The sequence below is a fragment of the Eublepharis macularius genome, chromosome 1 (genome assembly GCF_028583425.1).
Source record: "Eublepharis macularius isolate TG4126 chromosome 1, MPM_Emac_v1.0, whole genome shotgun sequence".
NCBI classification, from domain to species: domain Eukaryota; kingdom Metazoa; phylum Chordata; class Lepidosauria; order Squamata; family Eublepharidae; genus Eublepharis; species Eublepharis macularius.
Window position 1 is genome coordinate 60045199 of NC_072790.1, and position 19959 is coordinate 60065157.

Sequence of the window (19959 nt, forward strand, 5' to 3'; positions counted from 1 at the left end):
CAGCCCTAGAACTTGAAGGGGTAAATCCCTACTGCACCACTCCCAGAAACCTTACCTGAGCAGGCAGCAGGAAAGGTACCAATAATAAATAATAGTTTGCCCCAGAGCCTGGCAGCAGCCCTGGAACTTGAAGGGGTAGATCCCTATCCCACCACACACAAAGAAAATTCAAGCTCCAATGCACTCTATCAAAATGCCAACTGTCTCTCCCTCTCCACTGTTTGCAAAGCCAGAGCTGGGAGCCCCTCTTCCCCCTGCTCTTTGCTCCCTTGTAACAAATTTGGAGCTCCACACTTGAAAGGAAGACCTGCCTATCAAGCTAAATTGGGCTTAGATTGGGGTTTCCAGGGCAACAGCAGGAGTTCAGACAGAGTTCAGACAATCCCTGCCTAAGTTGCCAAGGGAATTGATTGCATGTGCCAGACTGTCTGGCTTGATGAACAGCAAGACGAACAGCAATGAACAAGGCTTGCAATGACCACCTGTTTGTTTAGAATGGGGCCTCGTGAACAGCTTGTTCGCGAACAGGAGATTGGGCTGTTCGTGACTTTTTTTTGTTCGTATTGCTGTTCGTGCCCATCTCTAGCTATGAGAGACTTCAACCCTGAACTGAAGATTGGTCAAATGAGAGGATATGTACAACCCTTTCCATTGAGCAGAACTTTAGATGAGGAGAATTTCAGAATCACTACGATGGATATTCACTATTCCACCTCCAAGACACTTCAGTTGCAAAGCCCATGATCCTAATAAAGGGGAAATAATACTCCCTTTCTGCTGTATCTGACATGATTTGAAGACATTGTGAGGCATTCCCTATGGTAGAAGCATAATTGTGCATGTGGTCTCCAGATCCAAGGAAAAGTGGAAAAGGTGGTTATCACCTGTCAGTGCATCTCTAACAGCTGAATTTATGGGCTTGCTGTCTCTTGTCTTTGTTTTGTTATATTACCTAATCACTGTCTATCTTTTTTCTGTCATTTTTTTTTTGTATCTTGTCTCATGAGAAGCCTGAGACAAGTAGTTTCACTACCAATGCTGCTAATGTTTGCAGTGGAATGGAGAGGCACTCTTTAGGCCCATCTGTCTCAGGGTCTCACCACACAAGACAAAATACACTCAAATTACATGGGTAATTCAAGTGTATTTTGTAATCTGAGTGTATTTGAGTGCAATTTGAGTGTAATTCAAGTGTATTTTGTCTTGTGTGGTTTGACCCTCAAACTGGGATATGCTCTCAACAACTCTTGATACTATTGTCGAAGGCTTTCACGGCCGGAGAACGATGGTTGTTGGGGGTTTTCCGGGCTGTATTGCCGTGGTCTTGGCATTGTAGTTCCTGACGTTTCGCCAGCAGCTGTGGCTGGCATCTTCAGAGGTGTAGCACCAAAAGACAGAGATCTCTCAGTGTCACAGTGTGGAAAAGATGTCTTTTCCACACTGTGACACTGAGAGATCTCTGTCTTTTGGTGCTACACCTCTGAAGATGCCAGCCACAGCTGCTGGCGAAACGTCAGGAACTACAATGCCAAGACCACGGCAATACAGCCCGGAAAACCCCCAACAACCAACTCTTGATACTGCTTGCTAGACGTTCCTGCTTGGTAGGCAGTCCAATTGAACAGCTGGATGTGGGATTTGTGTCATACTACTTGAGGAAGAAAGGAAAATCTCTTCAGTCTGGTTGATGTTGGTGTTCTTCCACTCATTACACTTAGGGAAGGGTAAGAGTTTGATACCCAGGATTTACACACATTGTACCAGCAATCCTAAGAACAGTTTCCTGAGACTAAGCCCTACTGAACAAAACAGAACTTACTTCTGAGTATTCCTGCTTACAATTGCTCCACCTATTCCTTAAAATGAATGGGACTGGATTTATTTTTCAAGTGAAGGCAAATTGAAGCATTTCTTTTTTAAAAATCAGGGACTTACTTTTACAAATAGGTGACTTTCCTGTCCATTTCATATCTGGCTTACATGTCCGGTGTTCTGATCCACCAGCAAGAAAAAATCCTGGCTGACAGGTATAAACCAAAGTGTAGCCTAAGGTAGGAAGGTCTATTGCCTTCACGTCCACATTGGCTGGTGTTTCTGGCTGTCTGCAAGCATGAGCTGGAATGGTTGTTTTTGTTTAAAAGAAAGAAGAAAAAGAAACCAGCATTGGTTAAAAAGAAGAAATTACAAACTTCCAGCATGCAAATTAAAATTATACCAATCTAAAAAAGACAGAGTCAATGTCTATGTCTTAACAGCTTGGCCCAATGTTCCTCTGTTGATGTCCATATGGTTGACACAGGTGCAATGTAAGGAATGAGTGAAGAAAAGTTGGAAGTGAAGGTATCCAGATAACCTTCTTTTCCTGTACTGTACACAGCAAGAATGTACTATTAGGAAGGTAACTAGGGAAAAAAAGAAAAGCCAAAGCACACAATATTACAAACTAGGCAGTGATCAGTATTGTGAATTACTGAGCTGTCATCGCTCCAAGCATCACTTCCATTTCAATGACTCAAAGAACCTTGAAAATTATGGAGTGATTTCTCTGCTAAATAAATTCATTATAAACCTCTACGAAATAAAGGTTCCATAGAAAGGTTTTTATTATGCTACACTGGTTATAAAAGCAGCTTTAACTATACTTGTCTCTTTCTTTGTGCCCTGCTCTGTTCACTTACAACATCTCAAAGTTAAAATGTGAAATAAGGTAAGAACCTAAGGTCACTTTTGTTTCACATCCGTGTACTTTTTTGAAGAGGCTCACCAATGTCCCTGAACCATTACAGAAATTCAAATGCATTAATCTTCCAGCATTTCTCCCACAGGCTGGGACATTTGCCATACACTCTTTTCTATAAGGAATGGGACAAGGAGAACATGCATTCCTAAGGAATCTAGAAGACATATTCTCATCTGCCCTGAATCCACTGGCATGGAGAAAAAAGGATTGTGATGCTACAAACACAACATGTCCTCCTCATAGCTTGGTACAAGGTTCTGACATGAAAATGTTTTAAACAAGAAATGCATGTCCCAAGTGGCACAGCCACACGAGAGAGCTGTATCACATAAGCATATGAAATGTTTAATTCAGTCAAAGTTGAGCCAGAATTCTTGTTATCAGGTGAGATCACTCAGCCAATTCGTTCCTATGCCACCAGCACATTGATTTATCCTCCTCTTTTTTTAAAAAAAGACAAATGACTAAGGTACTGAGCTTTATTTATGTTTTTGGTTTTTTTTTTAACTTACGAATGCATTCAGGCTGTATGCCGCTCCAGGTTAAATTTGCAAGACAACTGCGTGTTGTAGAGCCTTGGACGTGATAACCCTTCCTACATCTGAAGAAGACTCTGCTCCCCACCTAAAAAGTAAAAACAAAGAAACAGAAAGAGTAAGGTGGGGTAACTGAAAGGAAGAGGATCCAGCACCTGATTTTTTCAATTGCCATGTGAATTATCATGTCGGAAATGTTCTTTTAATTTAAACTCAGTGGGATTAATGCCAGCATCCTGGACACAAAAAACTGCCTTTTTACTTAATTAGATTATTGGTCTATCAAGGTCAGCATTGTCTACACAGACTGGCAATGACTCTCCAGGGTCTCAGGTAGAGGTCTTTCCAGAGCTTTTTACCTGGGAAAAGAGGTGGTGGAGCTCAGGACCGCACAATGACATCACTTTGGTCAGCTGGAACGGGGGGGGGGGGTTAAATCGCCCTCGGTGAAAATGGTCACATGGCCGGTGGCCCCGCCCTCTGATCTCCAGACAGAGGGGAGTTTAGATTGCCCTCCACACCGCTCCAGCGGGGCCCCCTCTGTCTGGAGATAAAGGGGCGGGGCCACCGGTATGGAGGACAATCTAAACTCCCCTCTGTCTGGAGATCAGGGGGCGGGGCCACCGGCCATGTGACCATTTTCACCAATGGCGATTTAACCCCCCCCCCGTTCCAGCTGACCAAAGTGATGTCATTGTGCAGTCCTGAGTTCCACCACCTCTTTTCCCAGGTTTTAAAAAAAAAGCCCTGGGTCTTTCACATCACCTCCTACCTAATTCTTTTAACCAGAGATGCCAAGGACTGAACTGTGGGGCACCTGCACGGCAAATATATGTTCTATACACAGCCCCTCCAGAGATGATTTTTCACAACCAGTCCATACAGAGGAACTGTTTTGGATATGCTTAACAGAGTCTTCCTTCTTTTGTTGTGTGTCAAGGCTCAAACACACATAATGCTGGGAATTCCATGACAGGAGTTTCCACCAGCATTTTTTCTTGAAAAATCAGGTGCACAGCAGTCCAATTCCAATAGGGATCAAGTGGTTTATGCCTTCACTGTCACTTTACCAATTTGACATGGCCCTGTGGAATCTCTACTTGCCTCCCTGGGTCTACAGTACAAGAATTTAGGCTTGGATCCTAAGCCATCTTTTTGCTTGTGCTCCTTTTAGTCTGTTGTAGAGGCAGTCCTCTGCTGTGGATTGCATTCCTCTAGCGCTAAGCACTTTTTGGTTCATTGCAATGACATTGATCTTGCATGACTGGAAGTGCCTAGCCAGAGGAATGTGATCCACAGCAGGGGACTTTGTCCCAAACGCAACAACAGGGAAATAAGGCTTCAGATCCAAGCCTCAGTTGACAATATACAACTGAAACTGTAAATCAGTAGTCTGGTAGAAGTTTAATCATCATGTGAGAAACACTATATCTGCCGTCGTCAATAACTTTCTTGTTGTTTTCTTTTTAAATAGAAAGCCTACCTATTAGTTTTAATGACTAGTGTACATCATCAACTTCTTTTTCTTTCCTACTATGGATTTAACTAATTACATAGGGAGAATTACAAAGACTTCCCAAGAGGACAACCTGAAAGCAGCATTTGCTCCTTCCACTATCACATTTTTCCCTCCCTTTCTCTAAGGACCTTAGAGTGCTGTACATGAATCTTATCTCCTCCATTTTGTCCTCACATCAACCCTACAAGTTAAAGTAGGTTCAAAAACAGCAACTTGTCCAAGAATACACCCAATGAGATTCTTGGATACCACAACAGTCAGAGTTTAAAAAACATTTTCTAGCTACAAAATTTCAAGATTTAGTTGCCCTAATAAGAAAAAAGATTAAACCATGGCACAGTGCTAGTCTAAACTGTTTTCCATTTCTATGAACTGAAAAACAGGGGAGGAGGAGGCTAATTACCACATCTTTAGCATCTAGGAAATGATTAGATATTATGGTGATGAGCAGCTGAGAAAGGCAGAGAGAAGCTGTGACGGGAGTCAAAACTTCAGATCATTGAATCCCTGACTCCTTAATTGCCTTATAACCTTTGCAATTTTTACTGTGGTGGAATCTAACTTCTTATATTCATAACTCTGCAGAATAATAACTCAACTGTGGTGTTTATGTACTTTTGCAACAATTTCTCAATTGCTCTTCAGACAGACTCTCCAGCTAATGCCTCATGCATAATTGAGGGATTATATGGAGAGCACACAATCAAGCAGTGCATCGACCAATGTGCATAGTAATTTTAATTTCAATATTTGTGCTTGAAATTCATCATAATTCACCAGTTAAATGAAGTCACTTGACAAATGATCCATTGGGACCTCAAACAAAGTTCACAAACATTAACTGAAGAGTAACCATTCTGAACCATGCTGTTGCTGTTCTTATGGCTACCATGCACAGGCTGCTCCCCCCACCCCTTCAGTGGAAAAAAAATTGTCTTATTTGACACTAAACTCTCCAATGAAATTAATAGAAAGGCTCTCTTAAACATTGGTCAGAGAATGCATTCTAAAATGTTTAGGGACTACAATATAATACAAATCCTAGGTATTTAGAAAACCAAAATGAGAATTTTTAACACAAATGCTAGGTACTTATAGACTATACAACTTCTACATAATACAAATCCTTGGTATTTAGAAAAAAATAAGAAATTTTAAAACATCCTAGCCTCAAAAATTACCTCATATCCTCTAGAACTATTTTGTATTCCATAGTGTGGTGTACCAGGATCTGGACAACTGTTATGAGAAGGATCTGCAATTGAAAATAAAAAATTCAAAATTAGAAAACAGAGGAGGAAAAATGGAATACGAGAAAGGATTTGTTTCTAACATAGGCACATCTATCACTGTCTTCTGCCAGCTGGTGAATAATATTTTTTTGTTTTGTTGCTGTAACCAACAGTAAATGTTATTGGTCCTTTTCCTTTATTGTGTTGTTATGTATGCTTTATTCTAAATTCTGTTTTAATGGTGACATGTTTTAACGTTCTGATGTTTGCCACATTGGGAATCCTATTTGGATGGAAAAGTAATAATAATAACTATGCTTACATACCGCTCTTCTAGACAGATTAATGGCCACTCAGAGTTGTGAATAAAGTCAGTGTTATTATTATCCCCACAATACTGCTGAGGTGCCGGGGGCAGGGCTGAGAGGAGTGGCTTACTGAAGGCCACCTGCTGAGTTCATGGCAGTAATGGGATTCCAACTAACAGAGTGCTGATTTACAGCCTGACCACTTAACCACTATGCTACAGGACAGTTGCTGGGGATTTGCAGGAGGATGAAATGAATCTCTGTAAGCAGAGGACACCCAAGGGTCCTTGTAGCGTACAAAGCTTTCCTTATATTCTATCTGTCAAAATGATAGGCGTTTTGCTACTTCATAATTATTATTTTACTAGCAACAAAGCCCGTTGTGGGGGGAAAATACAACAGGCTCTAGAAAGGGGAGGGTGGGCGGGCAGGCATTCGCTCCTCCTTTGTCACTGATTTCAGCTGGTGAAGGAGGGGGGTGGGCATTGTCATCTGCTCCTCACCTGAACTGCCTGATCTCGGCCATGTGAAGGGGTGGTGGGTTTGCTACCTGTTCCATGCATGATACATGCCGGGTAAAGGGGAGCATTGCCTCCTGTTCTGCACCTGACTACATCTGGGTGAAGGGAGGCAGGCATTGCCACCTTCTCCGAGCCTGATCCCAGCTGGGTGAAGAGGGGTGGGCATTGCCACCTGCTCCCTGCTGGGTGAAGGGAGGAACAGGCATTGCTTCCTGTTCCACACCTGATCCTGACAGGTGAAGAAGGGTGACTGTGCATAATGGGAAAATGAAACAATATCCCACCAATTTTTCTTTTTCTTTCTTTCTTGCTCTACTCTTCTGAGTTTTAAGTAGTAACTGAGAATATGAGGAAGAAAGTAAGAATTCAGGCCAGAGAAAGTTAGTCCACAAACTACAAAAGGGGTGATTTCTTATAAGTTGCCCAAATTCCCATGGCTTGAACTAAAAAATTAGCTAAAATGAGTACATTTCCCACTCTTAAGTCTGTTAGTAATTTGGGGACTAAAATATCTGGTGTAAAATCTGCTCAGTGTAATGCCAAGTATTTGATCCATTTCTATCTTGCCTTGTTGTATCATGGGCATTCAAATAAAACATGGGTTACAGTTTCGATAACACCCAGACCACAGCCACAATACCTGTTTGAAAAAGGTATACCCAGAACGCGGCCTTCAAAGACTGCAGAAGGTAGTGCATTTAGTCTTACAAGCTCTCTCAGCCCCACCCACCTCACAGGGTGTTTTGTTGTGGGAATAATAATGACATACTTTGTAAACCGCTCTGAATGGGTATTAAGTCATCCTGAAGGGAGGTATATAAATCGAATGTTGTTCTTGTTGTTGTTGTTATTACTCATCTATATTTAGGGATTGTTAAGCCAAACAAATACATTGGAGTCGTAAAACTTGGAGGGATCCCCATATAAAGAGAAGAACAAACTCTCCTAGCTCTACAGATGATGCTGTTCATATATATCTTAAAAATTAATTCCTTGATGGTATTATGAGCTGAAGACCATCCTAGAGTACTGAATATATCCTCAGTACATTGTAAAATATTCAGTTTTCCTTCAATTGTTTGGCTCCATGCGCTAGAATACTTCCAGGATAACTGATCATCAAAAGTTACTCCAAGATACTTAAAAGATCTGACCTGCTCTAGATCATTCTCAATATCCCACCAACAGAAAACATGTGCTTCTGCATTTTGAACCAGCTGCAACCGCTGGATCAGACTCAAGGGAAGCCCTGCGTAGAGTGCATTACAGTAGTCTAGCCTAGAGGTGACCATTGCCTGGATCACTGTTGTTAAGTTGCGGGCCGAGAGATAACGGGAAAGCTGACTGGTCTGTCAAAGATGGAAAAAAGAAGACCTGGCAACCGCTGCGACCTCAGCCTCCATTTTCAGGGAGGCATCTAGGATCACCCCAAGGCTCTTGACCCTCGAAACTGGCATGAGCAATGCCTCATCAAGGGCTGGGAGCCAGAGCCCCGAATCAATGCACCCGCGGCTCAAGTACAGGATCTTCATCTTCATGGGGTTTAATTTCAGCTGACTTTGCTTCAACCATCCAGTCACAGCTTCAAAAGCATGCTCCAGGACATCCGGGGCCAAGTCAGGCCGGCCATCCATCAGCAGATATAACTGGGTGTCATCAGCATACTGGTGACACCCAAGTCCAAAACCCTGCATCAACTGGGTGAGCGAGCGCATATAGATGTTAAACAGTAATGGGGAGAGTATTGCTCCCTGTGGCACACCGCATATCAATGGGTGGCAGGATGACAACTTCTCCCCCAGTCCCACCCTCTGTCCCCAACCATGGAAAAAAGAGACAAGCCACTGTAGTGCCGTCCCTTGTATCCCCACATTGGCAAGGCAGTGGGTCAAAAGATCATAGTCGAGCATATCGAACGCTGCCGAAAGATCTAATAATATCAGCAGCACCAATCCGCCTTGGTCCAAGTGTCTGTGGAGATAATCTGTGAGGGTGACCAGCAGTATCTCCATCCTATGTTCCGGGCAGAAGCTGGACTGAAAAGGATCTAGGGCTGAGGTATCCTTCAGGAACCAGGTGAGGGCATAGTGGGAGAAAAGTAAATAAAAATAAGGATCCAACCTATTCTCTGGCACATCATTTCCAGGAGACAACCTAAAGTGGCAATGGGTAGCTCTAGGTATTGCAGGACTCTATGGTAAAACTCAATGGTAAAACTTCTAGTGCTACCATTGTCACCTCCAGGAAGTAATGTGCCAGGAACTAGGCTGAAGCCTTATTTTTTATTTTTCTCCTGCTGCTTCTCCAAGTGGCAAGCAACAGATAATATTACCTGGACATTAGCTGCCATAAATAGGCAAATGGTACGCATAAACCTGTCTCACACAGTGGCCAAATCTGGAGGCCCAACAATAGGGCATAGGGGCCAAGGCCTTCCCCCGATGTTGCCTGCTGATACTGGTATTCAGCGGTTTACTGCCTCAGAATGTGCAGTCCCTATGTGGGACTGCCATGAAGACCGTAGATGAACCTTTAGTTACGATGGCATCAAATTCTACATTTTAATGATTTGTTGTGTAAAGAAGTATTTCCTTTTTTTCTGTCTTGAATCTATAGTCCGTCAGCTTCACTGGATACTCTGGGGTGCTAGTATTTTGTGAGAGGGAGAAAAAGTTCTCTGTCCATTCTCTCTACCCTGTGTATAAATTTATAAACTTCTACCATGTCTCTCCTTAGTCGGCTCTTTTCTAAACTGAATAGTCCCAGATTCTTCTATCTTTCCTCACAGGAAAGGTGCTCCAACCCTCTAAACATCTCTTCAATGTCTTTTTTGAAATACGGTGACCAAATCAGTCATGAAGTGGAATTACAGCTTTAAGTGGATGGTGCTCCATTGCCACATTTGCTTTTAACCTGAGAGCACTGAATCAGTTTAGCCCTGCCAGTGTCAAAATCGAACCCTAAGGACAAGGTCACCTAACTGCACAAGGCAGAGTTACTTGTTATTATGGCTGTACTATCTGTGAGATAGAAAAGGTAGCAGAACTGCTCTGTCCTATTGTGAGAGCTGGCCAACTTTTCTCCAGGTCTCATGGCAAGACATGGGTGAGACAGAGAATGAAGAAAAAGGATGCTGGACAGAAATCCGAAAGACAAGTCTTATGCTCTGGAAGAAAAGGGGCTGCTGGATTACTGGACAGGACAAAAAACAAGCCAAGTGAAAACTGACAAGATTTTAATAAAGTGGAATTAAATTTATTGCAAAGAAAAATTAGGACATTGCACTAAATAAGGACATTGAACTAAATAAGTTGTGAATAAATCAAGTACAGTCTGGGTTGAGACTTGAGACACATTTTCAATGCAGTTCTATGGAGAACTGCTCTAATCTAAGCCCACTGATTTCAAAGGGCTTTGAATGGAGTGACTCATCGGAAAATTGCACTATTTGAGACTTGGCTTGCTGCCAATGGCTACACACACAGACGCAGGAAGAATCTCTCTAGTTGCACTTGAGATCTGGCACAGCTCAGAGTGAGAAAAAAGGCATCTTGATTCTTCTTTTTTGGTCAGACATCTTAATGGACAATACTTCAGAACCATTTTTATATTATTCATAAACTGAGCAATTCTTCCTGCTTACTTAGGAAGCAACGGATTTCTTACAGTGCAGTCTTATCCTTCAAAGTCCACTGAGAGTCGCACTACAAGTTACAAATGACACTTGCCTGGCAAGTGAACAGACTCACGTGTATTCCTCCCTGTTCACGTGCCATTCACTTGAGCTCCATTTTATCAAGTGGAGAGCAAGTGAATGGCAAGTGAACAGGGAGGAATACACGTGAGTCTGTTCACTTGCCAGGCAAGTGTCATTCGTCACTTGTTGTGTGACCCTGAGATCAACAAGAGTAGAAAGGCTTACGCCTCCCACATACTCACAACCTGCCCTTTGGGGAAAATGCTAACATTACTTGGGTATACAAGTAATCTGTTTTTGAATGTGAATCATGTCAACGTGACTCTGCAAGATGCTGAAACCTTGCCCTAATAATCTCAAAATGGTCAGATGTGTTTGATCTTGTAAACTGTAAATTTCATATGCCATTTTCTAAGCTTTTATAAGTCTTTATCAAAATGGGACCTCATCTCAGTAAGTAGCATTGTTATGGAGAGTGGAACTCCTTTCCCCTCAAATTCACTTTTTTAAATACAGCCTTGGATTCCTCTTATTCTCTTTCTCTGTTTCAAAGAAGAAATTCTCTTTGTAGTTTTCTGTTGCACCTCTATGTGTCCTTTTATAATTTTAGCCCTTCCTGGGTTTTTTTTAAATGTTACAATTCATAGGATGGTGCTCTAGCAGAAGGGAAGGAAGGTTTGGGAAGAAATTGCCTGTCTGCGCATCTGTAGAATAAAATTCTGAAATTTTGTAGAACCTCCCTTTCTGCCTCTCTTCTTTTTGAATTTCTCTATGGATCAAAATTTGAAGCAGATTCTAAATTCCTAAAAACATTAAATGAAATAGATTGTTGGGTTTGAGGGAGAAACTGTGTAAAATGGAAATAAGAGAATTTCTCTTAGCATGCTGCTGAGACTGAAGCTGCTTTTTACTTTTACAAGCTTCAAATTTGCATTTTTCTACTCTCTATCCAAGTCATTAGAAGTCATGCAAAGGTTTGTGAACACACACACTGGTACTCAATGACTTTGTTTCCAGCAAACTGACATTTACGCAGCTTATGAATTTATCCTACAGAATGATATACAGAATTATACGTGAACATCGTCAGGGAAAAAAGGCATAGTAAGTGCCAAGTTAAGCCTCATGAAAAGGACAACTGTGGCAGTCAGAAGTGACAAAAATTAAAATAGCATTCAAGTGCAGTTTCAGGCAGATTCACACCAGTGACCCAAGATGGTGGATAGGGATGTGTATTTCCAACTCTATATCAGATGGAGAGGAAAGCGCATCCTCTCTACCCTGTGCGTTGCCAGCTGCACCTTTCTCAGCAGATGAACTGACATGAGTTGGTACTGCTGCTGGAGAGGAAAAAAAACATTCTGGTATTTGGGACCAAAGGGCAGGACTCTTCACTATGAATGAGCTCTGCTTTCTGCTGTACCATCCACCCTGTGAAAGTAGAAATGTCCATCCTTTTGATGGGTGCAAGGAGTGGGTATGCATGATGTGGAAGGTTTCCCCCCCACCCTTTTCTTTTAAAAAGAAGACTGGAGAAGCAGGAGGAATGTCATTGGCTAGAAGAAGGAGACGCGGGTTTCCCTTTCCGTTTCAAAGAGAACCCAAAACCAACCGCTAGTTGCCTTGCGATGGGGGGAAAAAAAGATGGAAAAGACATTCTGGCTCTGTCACAAAGGCCACAGGATAGTTCCACTACATTCCTCAATACAAGATAAGGTTGCTAAAACTGGCCTTCCCCCTTATATATAAATCATAACTGTTAAACTAATTTCCTTCCTGTGCTTATTCCATCCACTTGTGTGCTGTTGCACGTCTTTCTTGCTTGAGTATAGACCTGAAGGAATGGTCTGTCCGTCTGGGTTCAATTAAATATTATGTGTGACCTGTCCGGTTGGGGGTAGATACAACATCCAGGAATTAATGTTCCCAAGCTCTGCAGGGCTAATTTCTGCTAATAAGTGTGGCACAGGGAGGAGGAGGGGCTTCAGTCTTCCATCCTACACCATTTTCACAATCTGAAAGTGCTACAGGGGAGCATGTTTGCCCCGCTCTAGGACTCCATGTGTTGCAATTAGTACATATGGAGCTCCAGGACAGGGCAAACAGTGCCGTTCTCCTGGGCTCCTTAAGCTCATGAAAATGGTGCAATAGGGAGGACTGAAGACCTTCCACTGGCTCTACAGTGCTCAGAAACAATCGCTCCTGAATGTTATGCACACTGCAACTTGGATCAAGTCATGCATAGTTGACCCCAATTTAAGTTATGCATAATCTTTAGTTTTGCTGAGAGTTTTGTGCCTCCCAGATGTATCCCAGCTCCTTTCTGCTCTCAATGACACCCACAAGTAGAAGCAGCTTCATCCTCCCCCCCTCCATAGTTTTTGCTTGCTCAAGCTGTCCTGTGGAGCCAGTTCAGCTGGAAAAATCACATTACTTACGTGGCTACATGTAATTTTTACAATGGATTCAACAGCAGCTCCATGGGTTAGTTTGAGAATACAAAAGCAGTTCAGGAAAGAGGGATGAAGCTGCTTCTCCCCACATGCCATAGTCACAAGCAGAAATGGGTCAGTATGCCTCCGGGAGACCCAACACTCGCATTGCACATCTGATAAAAAATCGTTGTGTCTTCGACCAATAAACACATGTGGTGAGGCCTTTAGATTATAACTAGGGAGGACCAGGATCAAATTGTCACTCAGCCATGACACTCACTGGATGACTTTGGTTCAGTCACTCTCTCTGAACATAATCTATCTCACAGTGTTATTGTGAGGATAAAAGGGTAGAGTGGTGAACCAAGTATACTTCCCTGAGCTCCTAAGAGAAAGGAACAGAATAGAAATCAGATATATAATTCTTCTGCTCTTGAAGCAGCTTATTTCTTCTTCTACAATGGTTTCAAACCACAAAAATAAGCATTTACGTGATTTTCCGATATGACAGTGTACACATTACATGCATGTTTTTTTCATCAGTGTAGGATAAATGTCATTGTATGTGAGCAAAGTGGCCTAGAAATAAATAATTGTAGCAATTACCAATGCATGTTGGCTGAATTCCGCTCCAACTGCCATCTGCTTGACAAATTCTTTTTGATGAGCCTATCAGTATTAAAGGTGGTCTGCACTGAAAAGATACTTCAGATCTGTAGGTAAAGCTTTTACCATTAAGTCGCCCCTCAGCTGGAATGGCAGGCTCTCCACAAAAGACAGCTGATGTAAAAAAAGAGAACACATTTAATACAGAGCTCTCAAATTCATCTGCTGTGGACACTCCATGCACAGGTAAACCCTTGATTTGTAGGTACCACACTGCATGCTGAATTTTTGTCAAATGGGTTCTGCTTGGAGAACAAAGTTTTAAAGATTTATTAACGTTAAATTAGCCCCATCTTCAATTGTTCTCAGTGAGATCTGGATTGGGCCCATGTGGGAAGTGAAGAGTTGGTTTCACTGATCAAAAATGACCTTTCTTCACACAGTGATATTAGCCCTCCAAGGAAAAATTATGGATAGTTTGCTTTTTTTCCCTTGGAGGGCTAATATCACGGTACGAGGAGAGAAACCTGTATCAAAGAAGAGCTAAAATAAAATATCTACAGATGAAAAACAAACAGGATGCTGGAAAATCCATGATCAGATGTTTGCCAGTGTTGTTAATGGTGAAGAAAAACAACGGGCAACCCCGGTAACTATGGAAGGAAAACAACAAGACCAGGGAATCACAAAAGTATACAAAGTTGATATTAATAATTCAAAGTGCAAACGTGCAAAAATGTGTCAAGTTACAATAAATACAGTACAAAGTTACAGAGTCCATCAATAACCAATTCATACAACGCAAGGTGAATATCCACAGTCCAATATCAATAATCAACTTTGTATACTTTTGTGATTCCCTGGTCTCAGTGTTGTTAATGGTGGCAGGAACATTGTGAAGACCTGGCCTATATCATGTGCATGGAGGTGGGAAAGGGAAGGAACTGTAACTTACTCTTCTATGTCATTTTGCTCATCAGAATAAATTTCCCCATGTTGTTGTTGGCCTCTCAAGGACATTGATTCTAATCAGCTAAAGGACATATAAGGGAAAGTTAAACTTCCTCTCCTCTCCCACCACCATGCATATGATATAAGTCAAGTCTTCATGCTGTTTCCACCACCATTTTGTAATACTGGCAAACATCTGATAATGGATTTTCCAGCATCCTATTTCTCATCTTTAGATATTTTATTTTAGCTCTTCTTTGATGCAGGTTGCACAGATGCCTAGCCTTCTAGTCCTCCCCCACCTTCCCAGGACATGTTTTCAGCTCATAGACTAGAAAAGTGTTTAGAAATTCTATTTTTTTAAAACTGGCTTTACGTGCTAATTAACGATGAACTGATGTACTTCACTTAAGAATGAGTGGCAGCTTCATGCTCAGGTCAATGAAATCAATAGTCTTGGACTAAAGCTGCATACTTAACGTCAATATTGAGTTACTATGGGATAATCAATGAGAAGACTGAGATAATAGTAAGGCAACAAATAATTGCACTCTAACGAATATTTTAATTTTGCCATGGGAATATAACTATTTCTAGAGTGAATTGTGTGTACACAATATTCAGGTTTTAACAACTATGATACATATGACAAATGGATATTCATTTTTAAAAAGTGGTATTTCTTGCCTTTTCAGTCTACTAAAATACTAAAAGCCCCATAGCTCTTCTCATCCTGTCTGTCTTGGCCATTCATACAAATTTTTTTGTTGCTCCTATATAACTTTTTCAAGTTCTCCCATCTTTGACTTCATATTATGGTAATAATTGTCTTTAAACAAACAAATTTAAGAAACTTACGTAGGCACTGTGGGACATCTCCTCTCCATACTCCTCGACCTTCACATGAGAGAATAGCTGAATTGGAAAGCTGATAACCATCAGCACAGCTGTAACTTACACTAGAACCCCAATGGAAATCTGAGCCTTCTATCTTTCCATATTGCACCTGCGGAGGTGGGACACATGTGATGGCTAATGCAAAAAAACAGAAAAATATAAAATGTTATTATAAAATCAGTTATACTTGTAACTAATAATTACTATGTTGGTTATAATTATAATATAATTATTAATTAATGGATCTGTAGAACTAAACACTACAATGTCTGCCCACCTATCATCAGGGATGGATCCCTTTCCACCTACACTGCAGCTTAGGAAGCAAAAAAGCTATCAAAGAGCTTCAAAGAAAATCCATAGTAATATCATTTTCCTTCATTATTAATATAATTAAAATGAATGTATTTCTTCTTAAATGTCAGTTTTAATACTTAATTTTCATAATATGGTGTAATGGCAAACATAGTTTTGCTAAGGAAACTTACATACTGTTACCTATCTTCTGAAAGATATTTCTTTATTTATAGTTTTGCAGGAACCACTGCCATTACCAGCAAGGTTTTTAAAAAACCTTTTCTTTAATTTGTAAAAGTATTTCAGCCCATAACATTTTCCAGTTTCATAAAGTTCACAGAGGTGATACTTATAAATGCTTTAAAACAGTGCATAAAATGACAGTTGTAGTATCATCTTAAAGGAAGCTGAAACCTTCATTAGAACAAAAATGAGAATGATCTAGCCAAAGCACAGAACTTTTGAACCCCATTCTTTTCAATGGAAGAGCATGAAAACATTCTATCTTATCTACTGCAGAAAGCATCTCTGGTTCAAAAACACTCGAAAACTTTCAATATTATACTAAAGATTTTTTGGAAATTTATAGTTCTTCCCTGTTTTTAGAAAATTATGCCAAACTACTGATTCATTTAGCCTAATGCCAATTAGCAGGGGGTCTTCATACTCTCATGCTGAGATCTTCCTCAACTTGCTACATGAAATCATTTTATTGAGAATGCCAGGGATTTAATGATTCTGTGTGCTCTTATCACTGGAAACTTAACATTGGCTGGATTGATTACTATGTTTTTAATCCATAGGAATCAAGCAATCAGGACAGCCCAATCTTACTTGGCTCTTTAGTTGTTTGTGTTTCGCAATGCCATACAAGTCGACTCTGCCTCATTTGCTTATAAAGGTCTCTGCAACCTCTGTGATAAAGGTTTGTTGTATCAAGTGCATGGGGGAACAAGGGAAATGCATCTGCTTTTACACTTCTTACAACTGTGGACCCTTTCTGCTGCTCCTTGCCCTTCAGATTTTTATCATGATTCTCACTATTCCTCCATAGTAAAACAGGGAAATCTTGTGTTAATTTGTACTGTTAGCTGAGACCTCAGCAGCAAAGCTGTGGATTATATATAATAAATATTAGCTATAGTTTGGATCTACTGGAAGATTTCTGTAGACATAAGGGGGTGATTTTCACTGATTCTCTCCTTCTACAGCAGTTCTTTACTCCCTCACACAGTACTGTTCCTGGAAGCCGATCTCCCAGGAACAGCTTTTTAGGAGGGGGAGCATTTGGGGCTGTATCCAGAGGGGGTACTTCTGTGGATCCAAGTCAGTAGCATATATACACCCATCCACAGATGGAAAGCATATGGAGCTTTCCCTTTTGATTTCTGTAGCCCCTTCTGACCCCTGGAAAGCTCATTCCTGGGTCACTGAATCCATGTGAAAGAAGAGATGTGCAGGTCAGTGATGTGGAGTGAGTACGGACAAGAGGATGAAATCAACCACTTTCCTCAGCAGAGCTGTGCTTATGAAAGAGGTACCATTTCACCCCCTTCATCTTCCTCACTGCAACCCACCTCAACCCACATGGCTGTTCTTCGGCAGGGGTTTCGTGATCCTGAGAATGATCTTTTAAGAAGCTGGAAGGGGATGCAAGAACATGGAGGAAGGCATGAAAAGAAAGTATTAGGAACATGCCAGTGTTTCTGTTTTCCACAGTTTCATTATACTTTTTGCCCTTTCACTACACTTACAAACATGTTGGAAGCTTCTGTCTTGTGGTTACTTTAGAACCTAATCAGATAGATCAAATTCATTATAAATGAGAGAAATTAACCAGCAAGAGAATAATATTTCTAAACTACTCCAAGACCTCACCTTTGCAAATGGGTTTACTCTGGTTCCAAGTGCCATCCTTGGTACAGCGTATAGTAGATGCACCAACAGGTTCCATTAAATACCCTGGATTGCACTGGTAGGTCACTGTCTTGTTAAATGTGAAATCATTTCCAAACTGAATACCGTTTGCTAATTCACCAGGATTTCCACAACTAATCACTAAAGCAAATAAAGAAAAAAAGAAAGAGATTAAAAATAGAAAACAAAACAAAAAGTTAGTGCATGGAATACATACAATGGATGCTTTCCTGAAATCTGCACACACAGCTGTGTACATTTGTTAACATTGGCACAGTAGCACAAACTGACTTTTAACCCAAGGGGGCAGATATTAATGTGTGGTGGTTGTGGTCCTACTGGAATGCAAATGAAGCTAGGAGTTCCTGCTGATGCATCTGCAACTTATAGCAGGACTTGTAGAATCTTAATGGGTTAGCAGCAAATAGTCTGATCCTCAAAAATGAGCATGTCCACGAGTTGTGGAAGCCACCTGATGCTCAAATCTATGTAGATGTTGTACAAACACACCTGTACAAATTCCTAGTCACATTCCCTGCAGTAGCGTACATTTTTATTAGTTTCACTGCATGTATTTTTCCAATTTATTTTGTAGGTCTCTAATTATAAACACATACACATTAAGCCCCAAATCTGGATCATTTCCAGCACAGGCTATCTGAACAGAAAAGTTAATTTCAGAGAAAATTCTCCTCAGAAACCATGTTTTTTCACTCTCGTGAGATGATAAAAGACTAAATGATAAAATCCTAAATGATCAAGATAGCATTAAAAAGACAGTGTGACTTGAAGAAAAACAACTATATTTAGTAAAATGTATTAATGAATTATATTTACAGTGCAGTACCATGCAGAGCTACTCCACAGATTTCAATGGGCTTAGACTGGAGCAACTCAGCATAGGGCTGACTATGAATTATATACATGTGATTGCACAGATGAGACCGACACTGTGCGTTAGAGACATTGATGTCATAGCAAGTGTCAGAAAGTTGCTGTTCTTTGCAGAAGAGCCGTGTAGATGTTCTTCTATCAAAATAAATCCAAGGCTGCAATGATAAGCAAATTTACCAGGGAATAAGTCCCCTTGACCACAGTAGTGCTTACTTCTGTATAAACTGCATATTGAGCTGCATGTGGGAAAGGTATTAAGGAATACAATTACAATTCACCGTGATTTTTATTTCCTGACAAATACTTTCTTTCTGCATTAAGGATAACATATTTTCTATGAATATTTCTGTCAGTTCTGAAACATATAGTTAACAAGGTGTCATTTCCAGACCTGAGCAGTCTGGAGCAGTGCCAGTCCATGTGCCATTGGCTGTACAATGCCGAGTAGTTAGCCCTGAAGTTTTATAGCCTTCCCAACAGGCATATATGACCGAGCTTGAGAATGAAATCCCATCACTGTAGACAATCCTGCCATTGGCTGGTGTTCCAGGATTTCCACAAGACACAGCTGTCAAATGTGGAAGGAAGGAAGAAAAAGATCAATATGATCACTATTATAAAAAGAATGTAGAAAAAAAAGGTAAGACAACAGCTATTTAATGGCTTAGTTTTTCACAAAGTTATGGGATATGTTCATTACATAAACCAAAATATGCATTTTCCCCATTGGGCTTACATTATCATTTTAATTTGTTAGTTACAGATGGCAAATATATTTCTCTTTGGAATGTATTTGGAAATATGCTATACAAAACAAGGGGGGGGGAGAGAGAGAGAGAGAGAGAGAGAGAGAGAGAGAGAGATGAACAAAAACAAAAAGACTGTAACATATGCTGTTATGTTCTGTCTTATGTCGGAATGGTAGCCTCAACATGAAAGAATGTATTTATTTCATGACATTGCAACCTTTACCAAGAATATACTTATGAATGTGATTTTTAACTTTAAGTAGTTTATCTCATGCTTCCTTTCTGTTCTCTCAATCAGACCTTCACTCAAGTACAGAACTATCTCCTTTACAATATTACCAGAAACTTCTGTTCTGTTTTCCTTGGCTATTTCCCAAGCGAAACTCAGGTATGGAAGTATGCCCTTAACAATATACCAGAAGTTCCCCTTTCACGTATTGAATGTTCTAAAAAAGCAATTAGCACAATGCTATTAATAGGGGAACTGGGTTTTTTTTGCAACTGTGAAACTCCAGCGTTGAAGACCAGTTTTGTCTGACAATTTCAGTTTCTGCCTGTAGGTAATGGGACACAGGTTTCTCTAATTTAAGATCAGGGCCGTTTCCACACGGCCAAAAATCCTGTGAGTCAGGTGCAATGAATCGCTTGTCCACAACCCCA

The 19959-nt window shown here is 40.7% G+C and overlaps 1 protein-coding gene across 1 annotated transcript in view; it reads right to left on the reverse strand.

Moving 5' to 3' along the window:
- Nucleotides 1-19959, reverse strand: part of CSMD1 (CUB and Sushi multiple domains 1) — a 1321894-nt gene that overhangs the window by 26071 nt on the left and 1275864 nt on the right. The window contains exons 59-65 of the mRNA XM_054971211.1: nt 18942-19118; nt 17618-17797; nt 15404-15577; nt 13595-13768; nt 5977-6050; nt 3253-3364; nt 1936-2115 (exon numbers count right to left, since the gene is read on the reverse strand). Of these exons, the coding sequence (XP_054827186.1) occupies nt 1936-2115; nt 3253-3364; nt 5977-6050; nt 13595-13768; nt 15404-15577; nt 17618-17797; nt 18942-19118 (1071 nt within the window). The remainder of the gene's footprint in view (nt 1-1935; nt 2116-3252; nt 3365-5976; nt 6051-13594; nt 13769-15403; nt 15578-17617; nt 17798-18941; nt 19119-19959) is intronic.